At 36.0% G+C, this 25665-nt stretch overlaps 1 protein-coding gene across 10 annotated transcripts in view; it reads right to left on the bottom strand.

The window, feature by feature from the left end:
• Positions 1 to 25665, bottom strand: part of FRY (FRY microtubule binding protein) — a 502970-nt gene that overhangs the window by 219031 nt on the left and 258274 nt on the right. For all 10 annotated transcript variants that reach the window (XM_056825142.1, XM_056825138.1, XM_056825143.1 and 7 more), the window contains one exon: positions 7745 to 7798. In XM_056825142.1, coding sequence (XP_056681120.1) covers positions 7745 to 7798 — 54 coding nt within the window. The remainder of the gene's footprint in view (positions 1 to 7744; positions 7799 to 25665) is intronic.

Below are 25665 nucleotides of genomic sequence, written 5' to 3'. Positions count from 1 at the left end.
AACCATTCAGTAATGTGTAGACAGTGACTTCCCTGATGTGTGACTGTACATTTCTTTTTAGCATATGTCAATATTCATCATCATGAAGCCTCAGCTAGAATCATTTTAGTCACCCTTGAAAAGTCACCCTTAAGCAATTCTTGGTATTGGATCTACCTGGCCTACTTTCCTTGGCAAATTTACAGAAGCCTCCCTGAACAGGCATAAAAGGTCAACATAGAGTGGTTGTGTGTGAGTTTAAAAAAATCTGTCATTGCTCTTTTTTAAGTTCAGTCAGGAAGGAAGGGTGGAATTTGCAAAAATCCTGGCTCCCTTAGCACAGGAAGGGAGGAAGGTCTAGCCACCCTGTTGGTTGCTCCACTCTTTCATTTACTGGAAGAAAAGCCAATGGTGAGATGAATCCTAGCTCTGTGCTGCAGCTGGCTGAAAGGGAGTGGGCTGATAGACAAATCCGTCCTTGTTGCCCTTAAATATCATGTCCTTCCATCAGAAACGAGCTCAGCCCTGTACAGATTGAGGATAGAAGGGCTGCAGAAAGCACAGAACTACATCCTGGTGTGCACAGGGGCCCACATGTACTTTATGTAAATGTTTTCTTAATATTTTTTTTGGCATGTAATGTATAAATAAACTAAATGAAACTTCTCTTCATGCTGTTGCTCTGACATTATTTTTTCATAAGCATCGTGTACTGGGTAAATGAAAGAAGGAAAAATTCACACATAACTATTTTAATAATTACTCTTAGGAGACATTCTATATTTTTTATTTCTCAGGCTGATCTGGATCTGAATGGTGCATTTATTTGTACTTTGAATGTAACTCTGCTGATTCTTGGTTTAATTTCCTCTCTTGCCATGGATATAAAACCTATGGCAGGTAAGCTTTCATGATTGTTTTGCATATATCATGTCAGTTTACATTTGGAATCTATTTTCATAGGAAATATGAATAAAAAATAAGTGCTACACAGGGAGAACTGAATTATCTTTCTCTATTAGGGATGTGATTACTATTTTATTACCTGAGATTGTCTTTCCTTATCAGAAACTTTGTGAATCTATATTTGTGATACATATATTTATGAATCTATATCATAAAGTCTGGGGATATCATTTTCACTATGTTCCTCATGAATAGAGAGGGAATAAACAGATTTATCAAGAAACTGGGAAAATGGGAAAAAAAAGTAATTGTGGGAAATGAATGATCTGAAATGAAAAAGAACTTAGCAAAAATATCCAATCAAATGTTCTAGAAATCATGGAAGATACATTGGGAAACTTTGAAGGTCATCGTGACCTCACATTGCAAAAGGAAAGTGTAGCACAATTAAGAAGTTGTATCCTTTTTTTTTTTTCTTTAAAAGGCTAATTGTCCCATAGCATCCAGGGATGAGGACAATTTCCCAACACATAAATACAGGGACTAAAGTTCAAGAAGGCTACATCAAGTTCATGAAGAAGCTAAGGTGAATGTTTTTCAGATATCCTCTCCCCAAATGTTCTTACTTTCTAGATCCAGGGCAAGAAAACCCTGACAGACAAGGATGGTTTGGACTAGATCAAAAGTGTCAAACATGCAGCCCAAATTAGACTGATATGTAACTGGGAAATACTTAACAAAGCTAAGTAAAAATAAATAGAACATAGTGTTAATATGTGATTTCTGAGTCAGTATGTGGTCTGTAGAGATCCTTATGTACAATTTAGTGGCTCTCCACCATCTATTTGAATTTGATACCACTGCTCTAGGCGGTCCCCAAAGTCCTTCTAATTAATTATGAGATTCTGTGAGTCTGAGCCATTGATGCTTTTTAAGAAAGATTATAGTGGCAGTTCTATGAAGGACTGAAAGAAGTGGAAAATGGAGATGGTCATCTATACAAATTCTATAAACAAGTGTACAAATGGCCTTAGCTTGAGGAATTCTCTCCTCTTGAATTATTATAGCATCTAGATGTCTACACGTTTGGTTGGGTACTTCCTTGTGGCATCATTCCTTTTGTAATCTTGAATTGTTAATGAAAGCTTCCATTATCATTTATGCTCATGTCTTTGTTTCCTATTTCCCCAAATAGGCTTTAAGCACCTTGGGGACAGGGACAGGGACTATTTTACAGTTATCTGTATCCTTCCCAATACCTGACACAATGACCTTTACACAAGAGATCCTCAATAAACCAGCAGAGATGGTGTGAAATCAGTAACCTCATTTTGTAAACAACGTTCTAACCAGCTTGGTTATCTGTTTTCTCAGTCTTCAGAAGATCAGAAGTAGCAAATTAGCCCTGATGAAAGGGTTGGGTGGGCAGGCAGGAGGAAGGTGCCCTTAGAGCCAGACACTTTTACAGCACTGAAAAATGTCAGCTAACAATAAATAAGAAGAGAGGCCTATAAAAAAAACCAGGCACAAAACTATAAAAATACAGCAGTCTAAGGTTTACCATAGGGGCCAACAGCTGTAGAGACCTTGATAGTCCTCAGAAGTAGCACAGTATTTCAGCCCAGTAAAACAAATGATGTTTGTAATGATAATCCTGAGTCATTAAGAAAAGGCTTGATAGTGTTTTCAGAAGCTTTAAAAAAAAGAGGCAGGAAAACAGTTGTGGCAAGTCTAAAAAAAAATCTCCCATTTTGGAGTCCCTCTGAATAGTCATAAAGCTTGTAGGTAAGAGATTGTCTCTCTTATACACATGATTCTTCCTGCCTGGCATCCCAATTTATCCCCATTTTCTAGAATGATTCTCTGCCAAAATTTATGCTAGAAACATTCAGTCCTGTGTTACATGGATTCTCACTAGTCAATCCTTGGAGCCTCCACTACCTCTGACATAGAGATGAAGAACCAATGAGAGAGCCAGAGTTGCCGAACCTCCCTATAAAACTCCTGGTTTTTCTCTGCATCACTGACACGTTTGTGCCAAGGACCCAGGCAAACCATTCACTGAAGTAGGAGTCGTGGGTAGACAGCCTTCCAGTTAAAGTGGTGCAGTGGATAGAATGTTGGACTTAGAGTCAAGAAGACCCAAGTTCTAATCTGATCCTGGATGCATAACTAGGTGTGTGAGCCTAAGCAAGGCATTAAACCTCAGTCTCCCCAAGTTTCCTTGTTTGTAAAATGGGGATAAACAATACCTACCATCCAGGGTTATTGTGAGGATAAAATGAAGTAATACTTGTAAAGTATTTTGCAAATCTTAAAGTGCAACAAAAATGCTTTGTAATAATAATGATAATAACTGGATGTGCCAGGTTTGGAGTGCTGCCTCTCACTGAACTATCATTAGACCCTTCCTTCATTTCTCTGCTGGAGTTTGAAAACCATAAGGTTCTGAAACTAGAAAAATGAAAAAAAAAAAAGAACGCTGGATAAACTGAGGATACAGTTTTGAGCTTAGTTCTCCTTTTGCATTTACAGGTATAATGAGTATATTCTTATCCATCACTTGCATATTTAAGCTTTGCCAGTCATCATAAGGTACATGTGGAGGTTTTAGGCATTATTTAACATTGAATACCTAGACAAAATACATTCTACATGTCAATAATTAGCAATTATACCATTGAAATAACATTCCCAAAGGTCACCAGTAACATTCTTTTAAAGAAATATTTCCAACCAGTTCCACTGCTTTTAGACTTTTTTTAAAAAAACTCTCCATCATGCCTTCCTTCTCCAATAAAATCATCACCAGAAAATCTCATCATGCTTCAAGGATTCAATTTGCCTGATATATCTCATTAGCACCCCCTGCCCCTCTGATTGAAATCTCAGGACAATTTTTTCCCTGTTTTCTAAAAGCTATACTTGGTTTTGACTTATTCAGAATCCTCCATCATGGCATCCTTTTCCCTCTCTCCTTTTTGGCTTCCTTTTGTGTGTTTGTGTTCAACTATGAGATTGTAAGCATCTTGAGGGCAGTTTTATTTGTATTCATTTCCCCTAGGCTCAGCACAGTGTCTGAGTGGCCCATAGCAGGTTTTAATAATGGTTTGTTGACTGTAAAGAGATGGGTAACATGTTTCATCATGGGTCCTCTGAAACTGAGATTGGTCATTGTATTGATCAGAATTCCCGAGTATTTCAAAGTTGTTTCTTTTTATAGTTTAGTCATCACTGTAAAAATTGTTCTTGTTTTGCTTTCTTTATCTGGCATCAGTTTGTATAATTCTTCCCAGGTTCCACTACCACCAGCAACTTTCTCATGGCTAAGTTCAGCCATCTCCTCTCAGTCTTCATTTCCTTGACCTCTCTGCAGCATTTCATAAGGTTGACCACTCCCCATTTCTTCACATACTTTATCTTATCAGTTTCCATGACATAATACTCTCTACAATCTTGATTTTCATGGAATCATAGAATTTAGAGTTAAAATGGATTGAAGAGATCATCTCATTTCCCAAGAATCTTGGAACCTGAAAGTTGGAAGACTGCTCAGAGGTTATATAATCCCACCCATAGGGAGAGACCTCCTTCCAAATCAAATGAGAAAATATTTTAATATTCTTATTCCTAGCTGAAATCCAACTATTAATTCTACTCTTTGGTCATTTAAACAGTTTTAAATCCACAGAATTATACTATTTTATTGTTTATGCTGTTCCATTTTATCTATGAAAACTGCATGAAATGTCAACGGTTTCACTGGAATATAGGTAAACAATATGACTTTCTCTGTGTAAGGCAGTTTTGGAAAATTCACCGAGTGCCTTGGAGGGCATCTTGATTCATGAAAAAGCTGCAGAGCTAGCTTTCAGGAGTCACAATGATGTGTAAGGGAAGTAGCTTGGAGAGACTTTGGAGTTGTCTCAAGCATTCATTCTGTAACTGGTTGTAGTCTGGTAGCCACATGGTGACTAGGAGGCTGATTGACTACAAAGATATTCAAAAGGCCTTTTTGCTTGATTCCATCATGTCTTTCTTGCCTCTGTGTTTTCAGCTATTTGGTTCATTGTCAGCCTCCACAGATGGCAGAATTCCAAAGATAAGTCCTTATAAGGCCAGAGCGCCCTGAGAAACAAGCCTCACTCTTGGACCTCTGTGTTAGTTCTTTTTCTGTTCTAGGAGATGAGAGTGGAGTCTCCAACCTTGTATATTTTTTAAAAGTCAGGAGAGCATGTCTGAGGAATCCTGGAGTTAAGGGTCCAGACCAAATTTTATTGTCCAGCGTCACTGTCCAGAGGAACAAAAGTGACTTTTGGGAGTGACCTTCTGGTCAACAGAAGCTGAGATGAGCACTCCTCCATCAGTAATACAACACTATCCACTTGGTGGAACTAATATTATGTAAGATCTGAATTAAGTTCCCTGACCACTAGACAATGAGGTTGTACAGGGGAATGTGTCTATGAGGATTTGGGGGGAAATATATGTTTGTTCTTGCTATATTTTAAAAATAAAAAAAATCATATTATAAAATCTAGTTGATATTAAGTGATTAATATGAACTGATACTTAGTACTAGCCCCTAAAAGTAAGTGTAGATAGTGGATGTTTTGGTTGAACAGCAAAAGAGGAGAGAAATCTCAGAAATCTATCAAGGTATCTTAGAATAGAAGTGTCAAACATATACTCTGGAGACAGAAACTAGATTAAAAGGCAATTGGGAAACATTTAATGAAATAAATAAAATACTAAAGAACATAGATAATGTTAAAATGTGATTTTCTAAGTCCATATGCACCCCCAGGTATCCATATGTGCCATTTAGTGAGCCCAGTTTCTATATGAATTTGTCATCATTGCAGTAGACCCCTGAGAGATGTAGGGTGCTTGGTTCTGAGAGAAAGCTACACCTGTAATTACTTATCTAGTGAGCTTTATCAAAAAAAGAAATCAGATCAATCAGTTATCATACATTGTTTTGTTCTTAAGATTTAGTTTTATCTCTATCTTTTATTTTTATATCACATTTGTAAGGGAGCTGCCAGAAGCACCCCATACTTATTTTTGTTACATTTATTGGTGAGAACATGTCTCAAACAATCAAACATGAGACTTGGACTAGGTGTGAAAGATCACTGAAAGCCTTTAGATGAAAGTGAACTGATACCAAACAGGATGTCTGTTCTGAATGACAGTAATTTAGTTACAGCTTATTGGTCCTGCATAAAGTATCAAATTAGATGGAATCAAAGAATGTCAGAAATTAGAGTATGGCATCCTATCCAAGCCTCCTGAGAAAGAACCACCAGAGCATGAGGTCAGGAGGAGGGTCAGGGGGAGAAGAAGCCCGAGTTGTAGGAGTTTGATTTGAAAGATGCTATCTTAGTAATGGAAATATTAAAGACCATACATATTCTCAACATCATATGGTACTATATTGTTAAGGGAATAAACATTTACTAAGTGCTCGTTTACAAATGTTAAAAATAAACCGTGTTCTAGGCAACAAAGAAATCATATGTAAAATGTAAAAAGAAAAAATACTAAATGTATCATTTCTAGAATATAACAAAATAAAAATAGCAATTAATACATATAACAAAAGCAGAAGCTATACCCTTAATTAATATTTAATAGTAGTATTCTGATTAATGAGTAGTCAATGAACACATAAGAAAAAGTTAAGAATTACATTAAAGAGAATGGGATGAGAATTAAAAATTATTTTTGTATTCATTAAAAAAAGCATTTATCAGAGGAAAATCATACTTGTAAGCCATACATTAATAGAAGAGAAAGAATTAATGAACTGAATGTACAAATAAAAAAATCTAAGAGAATCAAGAACTTAACTCAAAATAAGCACAAAGGGAATCTTTAAATTGAAAGGAGAAAAATGAAATAGAAAACGAGGATTACAAAAATTATGAGCAAGATTAAAAACTACTTCTTAGAAAGAACTAAAGGAATTAGTAAACCCATGGTTAATCTGATTTTAAAAAAAGAAAGAAAAATTAAATTGCCAACAAAAAATGAACAAGGTATATTTACAAGAAAGAAGAAATAAAAAATAATTATTAGAATAACACAAGATGCAATAAAATGTACTCAAAACTGAGTTTAAAGAAAATAGATGATTACCTACAAAAATACAAAATATTCATATTAATAAAGCATACCTTAGAGATCTTAAATAGTACAATTGGAAAAAGAAATAGAGCAAACCTTTCAGTAATTGCCACCCCCCCCATATTGTTCAGGTGAATTTTATCAGATATTTGAAAAGTAGTTAATACTTATTTTCAATAACTATGAAAAAAACAGTCAACTGAATCTTATTTATGAGACAAATTGCAGTTATAATACCTAAGCCAGTGAGGAAGAAAGCAGAAAACAGTTATAGGCCAACATTACCCATGTATATTAATATAGAAATTTTAACAAAATTAAAGCAAAAAGACTAAATAAATATATTAAAATGATTTACTCTGGTCAAATATTATCTTTTCTCTAATCCTGCAGAGTCCATGGTTATTTTATAGTTAGCTGTGGTGGCTATTTGACAGTTGCTCAGAGGCTTGTTTATAAAGTAGGACACTTGATGGTTTTGAATATTTTTAAGATTTGACATCTTGCTGAATGTAGAGTCAGACTAATCTGGATTCAAATCCCCCTGAAACACTTCTAATTTTCTCAGTATAACATCACTTAATCTTTTAGAACCTCAGTTTCCCTTGTTGGCAAAATGTAATAATAACCATATTTCAATTACTCACTAACTTGGCAGTGAGGATTCTGCATTTTAAAAAACATATAAAATATATTGCTGAATAGTACATAATACAATTCCACTTACTTGATCAAACTGAGGGTCTTCTCCTCGCTGAAGAGATTTTGTCAATGGCTTTTCCTAAAAAAAAAAAAAAAGAACACAGATAAGAGTTGTTAATGGGGACTATTATATTTTATAATAAAGTTTTCTCTGCTTGTGGAGCACATGTAAAATACTGTTTTTTGCCTCTATAAGTAGAAGACAAATTTTCTTACATTTAAAAAAATATAACATTAGCCCATATGCAAAATACATAAATTCTCCATTTGTTATTCTGACTTTATTGTATATTGGTCTGTGTGCAGTGCCTGAGAATTCCAAATTCTTTTCCCCCATTCTCTGTTTATCACTCTATGCCCTTCTTGAACAGAAAAAAAAGGAGGGAGAAGGAACAAGTATTTATTAAGTATCTACTCTATGTCAGACATTATGGTAAGTATATTTTATAAATATCTCATTTTATCTTCACAACAGCCGTTGGGATACAGATGCTATTATGATCTCCCTTTTACAGATGAGGAAACTGAAGCAGATAGAATGTTAGTCATTTGCCCTGGGCCACAGAGCTAGTTAGTTCATGTCTGAGGCTACATTAGAACTTAAGTTTTCCTGATCTCAGGCTTGTCATTCTATCCACTGTACCACCTGTCTTCCTAAATAACAAATGAAAATAAAATGTAAAAAACCCAGCAAATCCTGCAGCTGTAGGTGAGGCTGGCTTTTCAATGGAAAAAGCATAGATGTCTGTGCATTCCCCCCTCTCTCTCTCTCTCTCTCTCTCTCTCTCTCTCTCCCTCCCTCCCTTCCTCTCTCTCTCTCTCTTCCTCTCTCTCTCTCTCTGGCTCTCTCTCTCTCTCTCTCTCTCTCTCTCTCTCTCTCTCTCTCCCCCCCCCTCCCCCCTCTCTCTCCCTCCCTCTCTCTTTCTCTGTGTGTGTGTGAGAGAGAGAGACAGACAGACAGACAGAGAGAAGTGAAAAGGAAAGAGACAGAGGAGAGAGAGAGAGAGAGAGAGAGAGAGAGAGAGAGAGAGAGAGAGAGAGAGAGAGAGAGAGAGAGAGAGAGAGAGAGAGGCAGAGACAAATAGAGAAAGGGAGAAATAGACAGACAGACACAGAACAGAGGTGGACAGAAAGAGACAAGAAGTTAAGACAGAGACAGAGATAAAGGACCTAGAAGTAAACAAAGGACTCCAGATCTCCCAGATCTAAAACCACAAGAAAAAGGCTCTTTTCTAATACTTTTACCTAAGCATAGGGCTAGTATTCACTGCATTAGGAGGTAACATCAGGCATTTGTTGGATGAAGTAACTCTTTGGGGACCTTCCTCTGATCTAGACTATATCCAATTCTATGTAACCATAACTTAGGGTTCTATCAATTTTTTTTCTAAATCTAATTCTTTTATTAGTCTTAAATATCTCTTTGAATATAGATTTCACAGCAATTTATTTCTTATTTGTATTAAATTCATTTGAGGAAGAATATTTATGCCCAATCTAAGTTTGTTTGGCATTTATTTGTCCAAATATAAATTATGCCATGTCACATTAGGCAGTTCGGGGTCAGGCCTAGAGTAATAAAGACCTGAGTTCAAATCTAGCCTAATAGTACCTACCCCCCTACCCCCAGGTTTCTTTTGAGAATCAAATGGGATAATACTTGTAAAGTTCTTAGCACAGTGCCTGGCCCTGAGTAAGAGCTATGCAAATGTTTACATCATTGTTATCACTGTCATCATCATTATTTTTCAAATCTAGCCCCTACACTAGATCTGTTTCCCTCAGTTTTGTCATCTGTAAAATGGGGATAATAAATAGCACCTATCTCCAAAGAGTTATTGTGTAGATAAAATTAGATAATGGTAAAAAAAAAACGGCTTAGTAAAACCCCTGGCACATAGTGCATGCTATATAAATACTTATTTTCTTCCCCTTCACAGGGTATAGGGCTTCAGTTAATGTAGATAATCTATAGGACATATTGTATTCTCTCCAAGCCAAAGATAGTCCTTCAAAAAACAGAATATATGCCTTGTGCATGTGTAGGCCAGCCAAGAAAATATCCTTGTTCTTTAGGAATGTTCACAGTGGCTTTGTTTGATTGCCCCTCAAATTTTCAGGAATTTCTAATAATAATAATAATAATAATAGATCTAATAAATGCTCTTTAAAATACCTATTAATACAGAAGAAAGGAAATTTGCTCTTAGGGGCTGGCAAACATTTTTCCCCTAACTATTACCCATTGGGACAAAATGGCCACAGAACAGGTGCCAGGGAGGAGGTGGGAAGATGAAATAAAAATTCATAAAGAGAAGTAGCCAAGTTATTGATTGCACAGGGAGGCACAAGTTTCAAAGCTGTCTGTCTGCCAAGTTTTATGGAAAACTTTGCATTAATTTTATGCCATTTACCAAGTCATTTAAAACACTATGCTAAAAGCTACTTACATCCAATTATGCAAAATAAAGAAGTGGATAGAGGTGGTGCTAGGCTTACATCATGTCCCAAACCCCCTCGTTAACAGGAATAAATGCTGCCTATGGGTTTCAGATATCCAGCCAAGGAGCCACAATTCTGAAGTCCCCCTAAAATAATTATTTTTTGGGTCTTCTTTGTATAATAATGGGCAAAAGGTGGCCAACTGAGCCTCTCCGTGTGCCCTGAGCTGTAACGCTCAGTCCTTTTTCCCACAGGGAAGGAGAAGACTGGGGACCAACACTCATGGTAGAGGATGGTGTTGACATTGGCGGGGCACTGTATAAATTTTCCACTCCAAAAAAAGTTATTGCCTGCTACTAGTTGGGAGGGATTTTTGAGTAATAACATACTTTATGTTCTCTCCTACATACAATCATGAATATATGGTAGGTTGGCTGTATTATTTCTACTCAGGGAGGCAATATATTCCACTTCTCACTTTCTCCACTACTTATTATTCACATGAATAAGTTAAATGTACACAAAGGTGGAGTTCAGGAGCTAAATTACTTGCTTAGATTGAGTAAATTATTGAGTTTATAGTATCACTGTTGGAAAGGCCCTCAGAGGTCATTTAGTTCAACCTCTTCATTTTACAGATGAGGAAACTGAGGCCCAGGGAGGTTAAATGACTTATCCTTGGTTACCAAAGGAGTAAGAATCAAATGTTAGCTCTGAACTCAGGTTCTCTGACTGCAATCACTGATTTTTTTTCACATTTTACCACTTTGCCTCTATGAAATAATGCCTTTTTCTTTTAATTACTCATTAACCCAAATTATCCCATATTTAAAAAACAAACAAACAATTCATCACTTTGACCTGCAACTTCAACCCAGAAAAGTAGATTTGGGCATTAAAAAAGAAGTTAAAATCCAAAGGAAATGACTGAGACTCCTGGTGTCTGGAAGGAAATTCAGTGAATAAAATATGGATGCAGAGTTCAAATCTCATTCCTTTAGGGCCTTAACAAATGTACTGTTCTATAGAAACCTGCTTCAGCAGCATCTACTTGTCATTGAACTTTGTTTTCAAGAAAGGCACAGAACCCAAAAGTCTTCAGAAGAATATACTTGAAACAATTAAATTCAAAGATATCACGAAAACTGTGATGTCTGTCAGGCACATGAAGTCAGTTATCATCAACTATCTGGGCAAGTTAACCACTTGACATTTTTGTCCCTATTGATAAGCTAAAAATGCCTAGCACTCTTGCTTTGTGTAAATGGCCCCCAACACGCCAGATGGATTGTCTTATTAATCTTGGTGTTCTTTCACTGGAGCACCAGAGCCAACCAAGTGCTCCTGGATGACTACCAAGTTATTCTTTTGTAACTGAATCTTGTGAAAAAGTCTGCTTAACTGTAATTAGTATATTAGTTGACCAGCAAATTAATTCCGGTCTTAAAAAAGTTTCTGAATCATTCACCCACTTTCTGTCTGACAGGAGCTTAACTGAAAAAAAGTTGAGGGTTATTATCACTGCTGCCTGACTGACTATAAAGCCGGCTTTCAAATTCAGGGATCCTTCTGGATCCAGTGATCTAACTTAGCTTAGAAAATAGAAGATGGCTCCAGGGACTTATTCTAGGTTAGAAGTTTTGGGGAGAATTAAATATATGAAAACCAGAAAAGATTTGAAAATGCTTCTTTAGAAAGAAGAAATTGCTCTGTGAGGGAAACTGTTTCAGAGAAAAATAATGTAAATTAAAAAATAATACAAACTAAAATGTAAAAGGTACACATTAGGATCTTTCCTGATTCTCTCTGGTTACCAGAGCCATTTCCATTAAGGTTATTTTCTATTTATTCTGTATTTACCTCTTATGTTTTGACTTATATATAATGTGTTAGTACCCCTATTAATGATGAACTCTTTGAAGGCAGAAATTATTTTTAGTTTTTCTTAGGAGAGTGCCTAGTACAAAGTCAACACTGAATAAACAAAGCAACCCAACCCTTTTACTGTGCTCTTGGTAATGTCTGTTTCACAGGTAACAAATTGGTTTTAATCTTAATCCTTTCCCTTTCTTGCTCCCTCCATTCTGCACTCTCTGACATCCAACTTCCTACTAATGACACAGCTTCCTTGGTTCATCTTTCTAGCACTGGTTGCACTTTTCCTCTCAAACCCAAGACTCATTAGTCATGGCAGGACAGTTGGAATATTGCTTGCTTCCCACTGCCACTTGCAGCTTCTCCTCCCACTAATACTCAGTAATCTCTTATCCTTTGGGGTTCATGCAATCTATATTGTTTTATATATATATATACACATATATATATATATACACACACACACACACACACATATATATATATATATATATATATATATATATTTGTTATCCAATCAAGATTCTGGTGGTGGCTGTCTACTGACTTTCAAGAAACATTCCTTTTTCCTCAATGAGTTCAGTCTTTCTCTTTACCCCCAAACTTGCTCACATATTATGGGACTTAAGCAAACACAACAATCTTCCCATAAATATTCTGATCTCTCGGTTTTTCAACTTATTCATTTCCCATGATCTACTCCTCCATTCCACTACAGATACACAAAGACATGGCCATAACTTTGATGTTGTCATCACCCTCAAGTTTTCCATATCCATGTTCATGATCTCTGAAATTCCTTTATCTTATCATCTGTTGTTATTCCTTGGTTTGCAACTGCAACTAGGTGTTGTCTTCACTAAGATCTCCAATACCCTCAACTCTGTTATTTCCTAGGCCTGTTGCACTTGTAAACCTCTCTTTCCTTCCCTTCTTTGCCTCTTAGTAAACCAGTTCACTTTTACATTCTTCTCTTGCGGTCCTTGCCTCTTTATCCTAGAAAAAATATTGCCCCGCCAAACTGCTGCCTTGGATTACCCCATTCAACATGAGTTATCTCTTTTCCCTTCCCTTCATCTCACATCACTTAGATGCTTTCTATGACTATTCCTTCTTCAAAACTTATTTCATATGAAGATGTAGCTTTATCCTTGCCAAGGCAAACCCTTCTGGATGCACCAGTGATTGCATTCTATCCCATCTTCACCAGCACATTGTCTCCTCTAAAATTCTGCCATCACCATGATATTAATATCATATATCAATCTCTCCCTCTTTATTGGTTGCTTCCATATTGATTATGGACATTCTAATGACTTCCATGTATTCAAAAAGCTCTCACATCCATTGTGCCCCCAATCTTTTCTGGCTAACTTCCACAAGAAAACTGCCACCTACAAAAGGTACCTCTACTTCCTTTTTCATTCTTTTCTTAACAATCTGCATGCAGTCTGGTTTCCAACCTCATCATCCATTTGAAATAATTCTCTCCAAAGTTATCAGTGATACTGTAATGAACATATATAATTTTCTCAGCTTTTATTCTTTTTGACCTCTTATAGCCCATAACATTGTTGATTGCTTTCTTCACCTTGATATTCTCTCTCCAGGTTTTCAGAACAGTTTTCTGCCTGATGGTTGCTTCTCTGTCCCCTTTCCTGGATCTCCATCCTAGTCATACCTGTAACTCATGGGTGTCCTTCACGGCCTTGTCTTGGGCCCTTTTCTACTCTGCCTCCATACTATCCCACTTGCTGATCTCAGCAGCTCTCATGGATTCAATTCATACATAAACTAATGATTTTCATATCTAACCTCTCTCCTGATCTCCAGTCTCTCATCTCTAATTGCATGTTAGATATGTCACATTGGATAACCAGTAGACATTTTAAACTCAACAAACCTAAACCAAAACCATTATCTTTCCTCTCAAAGCCTCCTTTCTTCTGAAGTTTATTGTTAGTGTAAAGGGCATCATCCATCATCCTTCCAGATACTCAGGCTTACAACTGAGTGTTATTCTTGACTTCTCACTCTTTCATTTTCCACTGACAAAATCTAGTATTTTGTCTAGTCCTGTCATGTGTACCTTTGTTGTCTAAATCCCCTTTTCTCCTTTAACATTTATGCCGCCATGGTGAAGGCCCTCAACACCTCATGCCTAGACTATTAACCTTTTGGTAGGTCTCCTGACCTTAGACCATTCCCCATTTTAGCTCATCCTCTGCTCATCTCTCAAAATGACCTTCTTAAAGTGCAGGTATGACCATGCCACTCCTCTGTCAATAAACTTCAGTTGCCTCCCTAGTACTTCCAGGATCAAATATAAAATCTTCTATTTGGCTTTTTAAAAAAAACCTCACACATTCCATCTCAGAATCAATATAGTGTATTGACTGCAAGGCAGAAGAGCAGTAATGGATAGGCAAGGAGGTTAAGTAACTTGTCCAGGATCATATAGCTAGGAAGTGTCTGAGGTCAAATTTGAATCCAGGACTTCCTATTTCTATGCTTGGCTCTCTATCCACTGAGCAGCATAGCTGCCCCCTTCTGTTTGACTTCATAACATGACCCTTCCTATTTTTCCATTCTTCCTGCACCTTATTTCCCCCTCCAAGGACTCTGTGATCCAGTGACATTGGATCATCCTTGTTAGTCCCTGCCTATGACACTCCTGACTTGGGGCATTTTCACTATCTGTCAGTCATACCTGAAACTTTCTCTTCATCTTTCCTGGCTTTCTTTAAATCTCTGCTAAAATCCCCAATACTGCAAGAAGCCTTTAATGGCCTGGAAAATAGTTAGCACACAATAAATAGTTGTTGACTGATGGACTAAATGCTAATTAATTGACTAACCAACGAGTAGGAAAGTCTATGAAGTCAGATTATAGACAGATTAACTTCTAGCTTGTAGTATCAGCCTTCATAGTAAAGGTAGCATTTAAGAACCAATCAGCAAGAAGAGATGGAGATAGAGGGCATTCCAAGCATAAGGATGATCACAAGCAAAATTAGGGAAGACGTAACTGGAGCCACGTTCAAGACAGAGAGAGAAGTCTTTTTTAGTTGAGACATTTTGAGGGGAAGATTTGAGAAAGAAGAGAAATTATTTCATTTTAGGGACAAACATTAAACTATGTTGCTGAGTGTATGCCTAACTAAACAGAAACATCAGTTCACATCATGTTATCAAATGCAAGAAAACACAAACCAGAAAAGTAAATAACAAGCCCTTTAGAACTTCCACCATACCATAGTGGCAAGTATCAGAGACTTCATTTATTGCTCTTCTTAAGGTAAATTTGAAATATTTCATTTTCAAAAGATGATATGGACAACCAAAGTGAAGTGTCTTATACTAGCTTTATACCGATTATGGAGTAATAAATAGCTCCTGTGCTTATTCCTCACACTCCCTGCTAACCCCCATGCAATCAGGAAGGACTGGGTGGCAGACTTCTGGACTTCTACGTGGGAAGCCCAGATTTAGTTCTTAGTCTACACAGTGGGCTTTTCTCTGAGGTTGATCTCCTCCCTGCTGGGCCAATGAAAGAGAACTGCTGTTTGAGCCCATCAAATAAATGAAACTATGTTCTCTTGCTGGAATACTGTAGAGGTTTTTTGTATTTTCATAGGAAAAGTCCAGGTCTCAGTTATGCTTTTCACACCTTGGGAAGTTCAAATCTCTGCCCACCTTCCCCTTAAGGAAACAAAAATTTCTAAAAGCTTTTTTGTGTCCACACATACCTAAAAGGGGCAGAGGAAAGATATTGATTTCTACTTTGTTTTTTAAACAATTTCACAACACACTATAATTTTATCTAAAAAGCTTATGATAGATCTTGACCAAAGACACATGTAAAACCCAGTGGAATTGTGCTTCGGATATGGGAAGGGGTCGGGAAGAGGGGAGGGAATGAACATTATTTTTGTAAGCCTAGAAAAATGCTCTAAATTAATCAATTAGACAAAATTTTAAATAATTATAAAAAAATAAAAAATTTATGATATAGTCATCTATACAACTTAGGAAGAATAGAACAGCACCTTCAGTGATGCAGACAACTAGACAACACATAAACGATGTCTTTATTTGAAGATGGGCATTTTGAAATTTAATCAATCCTTAATGAATAAGTCATTCATCAGCAAGGAAGTTTTTTATAGTGGATTACAAAAATAAAGCAATCACAAGTACATCATATTTACTCAGAAGATCTTTATTAATAAAACAGTATTTAGATAATTTTTGCTATATTTGGAGATACATGTATAAATATAATAAATTTGAAATAATGCTTCATTACTGTCACATAAGAATTTTAGATGGTACAAAGGACAATGGAAGGATGTATAGAGAAAAGGAATGAGCTGCAGCATATGCCCAGCATTGACTTCCATAAGAGAAGTACTATCTGGGATGACTCTGTCCAGAAAAGGAGGTAGGCTAGCCTGGTGGTAAAAGTGAAGATAGTCTTAATGGTAGACTTCTACTCACCAAATATTTAACTATCACCAATTCTTAGGGCAGATCCTAATTTATGGAAGGATAAAGATAAGAATTAGAAATGATATAAAAGGTAAGCTGTACATAGAAATGTATAACACTGGAGGGGGTGCCTTCACTCTACCCCCAAGAAATCACATATACACTGAAGTAACCAGTGTGGTCACGAAAGCAAAATTTCATACGTATTTGTAAGGGCAAATATAGTTTCCCTTTCCTTGGTCAAATTCTTATAGATTTATTCTAACAAATTAAGATGATTAAAATAATCTCTATGGAATATTATAGATAAGAATTTTCAAAATAAAATTATAGTGTTATTATCTAAACCAACTTTGTGAAAATTGTATTAATTCCTTTAATTTTTTACTTCCCTCAATTTCAAATATGTCCCTGCCTCATACAGCAAGGCCAAGGCATTCCCCTGTACCATAGAAGAAAAAAAGAAAAAGAAGCCATTTAGAAAAAGTCCAACAAACATAACAAGTAAGTCTGATTGTATATCATATAATATTCCATATCCATAACCCTCTTTTGCTCCTACAGAGAAGTGGGGAGCTTAAACTAATTTTAAAAATAAGCTAGAATGCTAATTTGAATGGTTCAAATGTCAGTAATGCTATACATTTTTCAATTCAATACATTACAATTATGTATATTGGAATATTTCCCTCCAACAGTCTCTTGAAAAATTCTGTGTCCAAAAATCAATTGACATCATACCTCTTAGAAATTAGCTAATGCCTTGATGTAGGATTTAATTATACCAGTGTTTTAACAACTCTTCTTAAGCCTTGGAAGAACTGTTCCCTTGTATTTACTTAATGGTTGCCTGCTTCTTGGTGTTGAATTGGTGTTTGGCAAATGCTATGTCATTTAGTTAACCAGTTTCACTGTGTCTTGGTAAAAGTATAGCTCTTCATTTTGAAAGAAAGATAAGAATAGAAAACCTTTATTGTTATTATAAGTAATGGTAGAGATAGATTGATTTATCAAGAGATCTCCAGTTAGCCAGTGAGCTCTAAAGACAAGTAACTTTTAACCCAGATAAAGAGAGTATTAAGGAACAATGAGAGGGCCAGCACAGTGGATAGAGCACAAGGCCTGAAGTCAGGAATTCCTGGGTTCAAATCTGGCCTCTGACATTTCCTAGATGTGTATTCAGAGTATGTCCTTGGTCCATCCTTCTGCCTTAGAATCACTACTCTGTATCCATTTTGACTTTAAATTAGAAGGTAAGGGTTGTTAAAAAAAAAAAGAAGAAAGAATGAGAGTCAGGTAGCTGGCTTTGGGACGGGGAGACCAAACATTTGCTAACTGCTAGTCTGTTAGAGTGGCTCTGTGGCTGACCTTAGAAAAGATTTGGGGGTTAGGTGTACCTGCTTGCTTTATGCTGAAGTGGAGGCTAGTTTAAAAATGAAGTTTCTCACATCAAGAGGGAAGAAAATATGGAGCCCTTCTGTCATTGCTTCCACAATTGTAAGAATATGGAAAATATAAGAGGATTTTCAGCCCCAAACATCGATAGCACTTGGCAAACTTGATACCTTAAGAATGAGGTATATCTCTACACTTATTGGAAAAGGGGATAACTCCACAAAACCAGGTGGAGACAGGAAGGAAGGAAAGCAAAGGCCTTCTCTGCCAACAACATGACTGTTTAGATAACCTAAGTGGGACATTATCAGCATCAATATTTAAGTATCCATCCCATCACTAGTAGGCACTTCCCTTCTCATGAATACCAACTGTAAAACCACCACACTCTATTAGAACATTTTCATGAATTGCTATGGTCTCCCCACACCCAAATTCAACACTTTAGACTCTTTTTTGTGATTGGTCCCTTCATTAGCTAGAGTGGTCATTAGGAAGACACACACATTGAAAACTTTTCTGGCACTAGAGGACCTGTCAGAGCTTGCATTCCACTAGTCTGGCCATTGAGAATCCAAGGTCACCTTCACATCGCATTGAGGCCATGGAAAGGGAATTTAGAAAAGATACAGCAGTACTATTTGTTGTAGCGAGCATCTTAGGCGAGGTTTTTGTGAGTATTTAGTGAGCCTTCAAGATTATTTCTAACTCTAAACAGAGGATTCCATGGTTTACAACCTTAGCTGATCTTGGGACACAAATTCTTGGGAAAACAGAGCCATAGACCTCTTGTTTTCTGTAAGATCTGCCCCTCTTTGGTCCTTGTTACTAGATGATATCACTGCTCTTATGAAATTATATGAGAAAAGGAAAGAATGCTGTAAATATTGCTGACAGAGGCTTTTTGGTGCCCTTTAAGAAAACACAGAATTATATTAAAACAACTTTCCCAAACCAACCAACCCACACCAACATGATTTCATCAAGAATTTTAAAACATCACTGCTATCCAAATCAGATGAGACTGAACTGTGTGCCATCTTTGATATTTCTCAAGAGCTGAAATTAAGTTCTAAGTATCTTTCCTAAGGCTACACACATTCCTGTTGGCAGTAATTAAAGCTTTAATTTCTGTTTCTTGGAAGCATCTAAGTATAATTAGAAAGTTATACAAAATTAAAAAAAAATGAAAGCTATAAAAACAGCAATTGCCTGTATCCTTCAAAAAATCTAACAGTTTAACTGACTTTGGCTATTAACATGCAGCTTATAAGAGACCTTTTAATTTAATAGTGGGGTGGTTATGAAAACATCCAAGTAAATGTCAAATAGCTCCTAAGCTTTGAAAATACCAGACCTCTGATAAGACATTCTCATGCATTAAAAATGAATGGGGTATTAATGCATTCATGATATGTATTTTATAATAATGATTGAATAACCAGTTCATGGTCTAGTCTTAGAGTTTCATAGGACATTAGGAAACTATATTATAAGAGGGAACCCTTCTTTTCGACTGGACACAATAATTTAATGCAAAAGAGTAACTTGTTGGAAGAAAAACAGAAGGAATTATTTTAATTCCTTTTTAAATTTGGTTTATTTGGTTTTATTTAACATAAAATAACAATGGGGACATAAAAAAATATCCACAAAAAATGTCAGATGTTACTCTAGGGAGTAAAATGGAAATAATTTTCAAGAAAATGAGAAGTTGATATGCTGTAAGGTAACAATGCAAACTTGTCTCCATCCTGTTGGATGTGAAAGACAGACTCATATGACTGGTGATAAGGACAACAGTATCTGACAGAAATATAAAGGCAACCATATATACAAGGAAGTTAACAAAAATCTCATGTAATTATTGTCCTGCCTACAATTAGTTTACATATATATCTTGTCTCCCATTTATGGCAAAACTTGAGAAGCCTAGTTATAATTGAAGCCTCTTCTTCCTTTCCTCAATCCTATGCAATCTGACTTCTGACTTTTATCAATCAACTGAAACTTCTCTCTTCAAAGTCATTAATGATCTCCTAGTTGACAAATTTAATAGCCTTTTCCCCAATCTTTATCATTCTTGACCATTCTATTGTCTTTTATACTATTGATCACCCTTTTCTCATAGATACTTTTTCTAGGTTTTTATAACACTTTTTCCTCCTTTTATATATATACCCAACTATTCCTTAATTTCCTTTATTAGATATCCATCCTGCTTATGTTTATCAATAGTGGGTATTCCCCAAGGCTCTTAGGTTCTCTTTTCCATCTATTACTCTCTCATTTGGCAATCTAATAGTTCCAATTTTCACCTTTATGTAGATAACTCAGATCTACATATTCAGTCCTAATATCTCTTGAGCCTGACACATAGTAAGCATTTCATAAATGTTTTTTGACTAACTGAACAATTGACATGTTAAATGAGTCAAGGAGAGATAATCTATGAATCCCAGGATTACCTAAAAACCTGATCCTCCAAAAAAGGTGGGATTCTGTATTTCAAGAAATCACATATGAAAACCGCAGATTGCAGAGAACAGGAGGACAAAATGAAAATAGAATAATTCATTGATTATTTCTTGAAAGAAAGCCCCAAATGTAAACTCCCAGCAAAAATTTAGAGCTTCTAGACAAAAAAATTGCAAGGTACCAGAAAGAAAGACATCAAGTTACAAGTGAAGCATTATCAGGACCTACCACCATAAAAAAGAAGAAATCTTAGAATAAAATATTCTAAAAGGCAGAAGATAAAGGCTCATAACTAAGAATAACTTACCCTTCAAAACTGAGCATAATTTTATAGGAGAAAATAGACAGTTAATGGAATAGAGGGCTTTCAAGCTTTCCTGCTAAAATAAACAGAGTAGAGTAGAAAATCCGAAATTGAAACACAGGAGTGAAAAATAACCTAGCAATGTAAATGCATTTGAACAGAGCCTTAATACCTTGAAGGGTCATGGATGAAGTTAAATCAGATAGAAGATGTGGGGATGCCAGTATCTAGATGCCTTGCAATTTTTATTTCGATGAAAGAATGTTATGGACCACTTGGCCACAAAGAGGATATAAATGAATATCAGAAAGATAGCCTAAAGGCTGTATATTGTATACCTTCCAAAGATATCATTTTGATGTCCATTTAAAAAGCATTGAATGAAAATAATAATATCCCACCCAAATAACCCTCACCAATATGAACAATTCTTTTTTTTTAAACAAAGCTGTGTCTACATATACACTTCAATACAACAAGGATTTGTAAATATTTAGGCCTCTCTTATATTGTTATTGAACAGTGACAATCATTTTCATTAATTCTAAGTCACCTGCCTTCATTTCTATATTCTATATGTGTCTTTAAAATTTGAGTTGATTGATGATTTTTCTATGCTGCCAGATCAGGTCATTTAAATAACTTCTATTTTTCTTGTACACAGAAATAATTTATGTCAGAATGAGTATACCTTTCACTGGAGCAGAGCACAACTCTTCTATACTTAGTACATGGCCTTTGAGAGTTAACTGTAGCTGAAAAATTCATCACTCCCAGCAACCTAGTAATGAATTTCTCCAAAGTTAGCCAAGTTTGTTCTCTACCAATAGAGATGAGTAAATTGCAACCATCAAAGCATCTGTTAGAGGTCTCTTTGCCAAAACAAAGCAGAAAATGTTATTGTCCTACTGTGCCCTGCAGAGGAATAGACCCTTCAGAAGATAGGGGAAGAAATGAGGGAAATGGCTATTCTAGATCCAATTCTGACTAATAAAAAGGATCTCCCTGCTGAAGATGAAATGCAAAAGACTGGGAGAAAGAGATTTTACTACTTCACTATGTGCCAGGCACTGTGCTATAAAAGCAGATTTTAGAGAAGCCATCATCTAAGAATCTTTAGGGGAAATTGTTATTAAATAGTGTGGAACTCACTGAAACAAAATTCTGGTGGTTTCCAATCAAATAAAATTATTTCTATGAAGAAGAAAAGGAGGCATTTTTTAAAGGAGACTGATGTGGCTGCACAGGGAATTCATCAACCAACTCAGATTTTAAGACATGTATAAAAGATGGAATCAAAGGCAGATAATTTAGAATTAATTATAATTATAAAGGTTGACAAAATCATATAAAATGTGAGGAAAGCTAATGCACATGTAACCATCAAAGTCATTATGTTAGACTTATGGTCTGATGAGGCATATTTAGAAGATCCCAAGTTCAAAGTAATTTTGCCCTTGAAAATATAGTTGTGAAACCTATAAATGGCACATTAATATGTGCTAATTTGAGAGTGAAGACTTTCTAAGAATGGGCTGGAGGTGAGGGTATGTGGAGCTGTGGTGAGAGTGTATAAAATTGGGATTCTAGCCTTTACAGATACTTTTTGGCTGGGCAACCCTGGGCAAGTCACTTGACTTTTGTCAGTCTCAAGTTTCCTCAATTGGGGATAATAACAGAACCTATATGACAAGGTTATTCTGAGGATCATATAAGATAATATCTCTAGAGTTAATTTCTTCCATGTGGCTTGCAGAGTTATCCTGGTCCTCTGACCAAGGACAAAGAGACAAGGAAATGCAAACAACAGTGTCAATCATTGGTATTTATGAGAAATACTATTAGATCAGTGAAGTGTAAGCTTTAACATAATAAAAAAATAAGTTTAGATACCCAGATGAACTAAGGTGTCAGGGAGGTAGATGGCCTGTCTGTTTTTTTCCCTCAGTTCTCCAGAAACTTGAGTTAGTACACAACAATAAAGATGAAAAATAGTTATGTTGGGGATAGAGGAAAATAAAAGAAAGACATAATAGGATAAAGATAAAAGAAGAGAGATAAAGAGTGACATTTCTTTAGTTCACCTCCCTTCTGGAGAAGGAACTTAAGACCAGGAAATTAAAGTTAAATGAAAAGATTGTAAAGCAAACATCCAAGTACACTGTCCCACTCTACTTTGGTCAGAACACATTTTGAAGTACTGTGTACAATTCTGAGAGTGACATGAAAGCCTTTGGAAACCTGGTGTCCATTCAAAGGAAAACAGACTAATTATAAGGAGGTACAAAGCTATGCCACATAAGGATAAGCTGAAGGAATTGAGGATGTTTAGCTGACAAGAAAGAAATAAAAACTATTTTCACACATTTAATGATCTGTCATGGGGACGTAGAGTTCAGATACTTTTGCCTGGCTCCAGAGAACAGAACAGCTACAAAATGGGTAGATTTTCTCTACACAGAATCAGTTGATTAATCAAATAGCATTTATTCAGCACCTGGGAAATAGCATGATGTAGTGAAAAGAGTACTGAACTTACAGTCAGAAGGTCAAGATCAAATCCAACCTTAGACACTTGCAAAATCGGACCCTGGGCAAATGGCAAATTCTCTGTCCCTTGGTTTCCTCATCTGAAATGAACTCAATGACTTACAGGTTCCCATCCAGCTTTAAATCTATGATCCTATGATCCTACTATATGCCCAGCATTGTGCAAAGTGCTGGGGATACAAAGATCCCCTCCCCCCCAATAAAATATTTGCTCATCTTAGAGAACTTACATTCTATCAAGGGAAAGAATGTGTGTGTCTGTGTGTTTGTGTGTGTGTGTGTGTACATATAATCCAGAAAAAATCTGCAAAGTAAACATAAGGATAAGGACAGAGGACACTAACAGATAAAGCAGAGGCATCAAGTTGAAGACAGTGTTTGAGCTGAATCTTGAGGGAAATAAGGGATGTGATGAAGTAGAAATGAGGAGAGAGTGCATTTGAAGTATGGGGAATGGCTCCAGGAGGAACAGCAAAAAGTCCAACCTAGGAGGGCATATAAGGAAATGGTTCCTAACTATTTGTACTATTTTCTTGAGGCCTTTCAAGTGAAGGATAAATGCCAATTTCTTAGAGATATTGAAGGAAATGCTATTCAGGATTGTTTGTGCTCTACCTTTGAGTTCCCTTCTCAGCTCAGAATTTTATTATTTTGACATTCAAGTCATCATTGATAACACATTTATGTGCAACTTAAGTCCATCATACATCTTAAGAGTCACGTACTCTTAGAGGTAGCTAGTAGTTAGATGGATAGAACACTGGACCTGGAATTGGGAAGCTGTTGTTCAGTTGTTTAGCTGTGTCTTACTCTTCAGGACCTCATGGACCTGTCCATGAGGGTTTGTGGCAAAGATACTGGAATGGCTTGTTATTTCTTTCTCCAGTGTGTTCCCATTTTACAGATGAGGTACTGAGGCAAAAAGAGGTTAAGTGATTTGCCCAGGGTCATACAGTTACTAAGTGTCTGGGGTCACACTTGACACAGTGTCAATTTTTTCAAAATCACAAGATTCCATGATCCATAGTTTTAGAGAATCACAAAGATGCAATGTGGCATAGTGACTGACAGCAGGCCTTGGAGTCATAAAGACCTGAATTCAAGTCCCATCTCATTTACTGGCTGGCTGTATGACCCTGACCAAGTCTTTTAACCTTCTGGTGATCCAATAGACTTTCTAAGACTGAGGTTGCTACCCTGGGGTCCATTGATTTGGTTTAAAAAATTTGTCGATAACTACAATTCAATATAATTTTTTCCTTTATAATCCTACCTATTTTATTTTATCCATTTAAAAACATTATTCTGAGAAGGGCCCATAGGTTTCACCAGATTATGCAAGGGTTCTATAACACACACTCACAAAAGTTAAGAACAGCTGTCCTTAGAGTATATTCACTTAGGGTATCCCAAAAACCTTCAAGCAGTTTTAAGGCTTATTAAACTTAAGCCAGATAGAGAGTATCTCCAAAATCTCAATGCAATTTTAAACTTTAAAAATGTATCAAAAGTTTTAAAGTAAGCTTAAAACTTCACCTAGACTTAATAGACACTTTTTATATTTTTCTCATTGGAATCTCAAACTAATGAAATCATAGGTGTGGTGAAAAAAAAATAATATCATGGGAAGAACACTGGTGTTAGAGCGATAAGCATTTCTTGAATCTGAAAAGTATCACTGGAAATGCTTCAAAGTTTTTTTTCAAATGCAAACTTATCCTATTTCTTCCTAACAGTCCTAGAATCAGCTAACTATAATTGGACAGTGAGTGGGCACATGATACAAGGACAAATGAATTGCCTCTGAATTCTTCATCCACTTTGTTTTTTCAGTTTGATTAGTTAAACCTTACCGTTTGTATTATTCTGAGTTGAACTGAGAAGGGTTTGTAACATTCCAAGATTCAATGCAATTAGTCTCATGTAATTTGTGATAAAGTTTATTTGAAGAAACTCAGCATTGACAGAGATTTTTTTCTTTTCTAAGACTTCTTTATACATACATACATACATACATACATACATACATATATATATATATATATATCTTTGACAAAAATACATCTATAACAATTTATTTGATGCCAATACTTGGGCTATTGTTGGACAAACAACCCTGCATTGCACATGCTATGCTTTTTAAAGGCCATCTTCGTATGTTGTCAATTTACTGGAAGCCCATAATAGAGATGTAAAGTCTACTAGATTCATGCTGAAAGATAGTCTTCTACAGCATAATCATAGAGATGCTACAGTAACCACCAACTAAATTAGACTAAGCCAGCCGCAGGAATGAAAGAAGATTTCTTATCAGGGTCTGGCTAGCACATAGGGTTAAGCATTCCTAATTCTGTTGAAGTGCCAAGAACCATAAGTATTTAGGTTTTTTTTTTGTATTTTTTTGTATTAGC

Source organism: Monodelphis domestica, chromosome 4, assembly GCF_027887165.1.
Source record: "Monodelphis domestica isolate mMonDom1 chromosome 4, mMonDom1.pri, whole genome shotgun sequence".
NCBI lineage: Eukaryota > Metazoa > Chordata > Mammalia > Didelphimorphia > Didelphidae > Monodelphis > Monodelphis domestica.
This window is presented reverse-complemented; position numbering and strand designations above follow the sequence as displayed.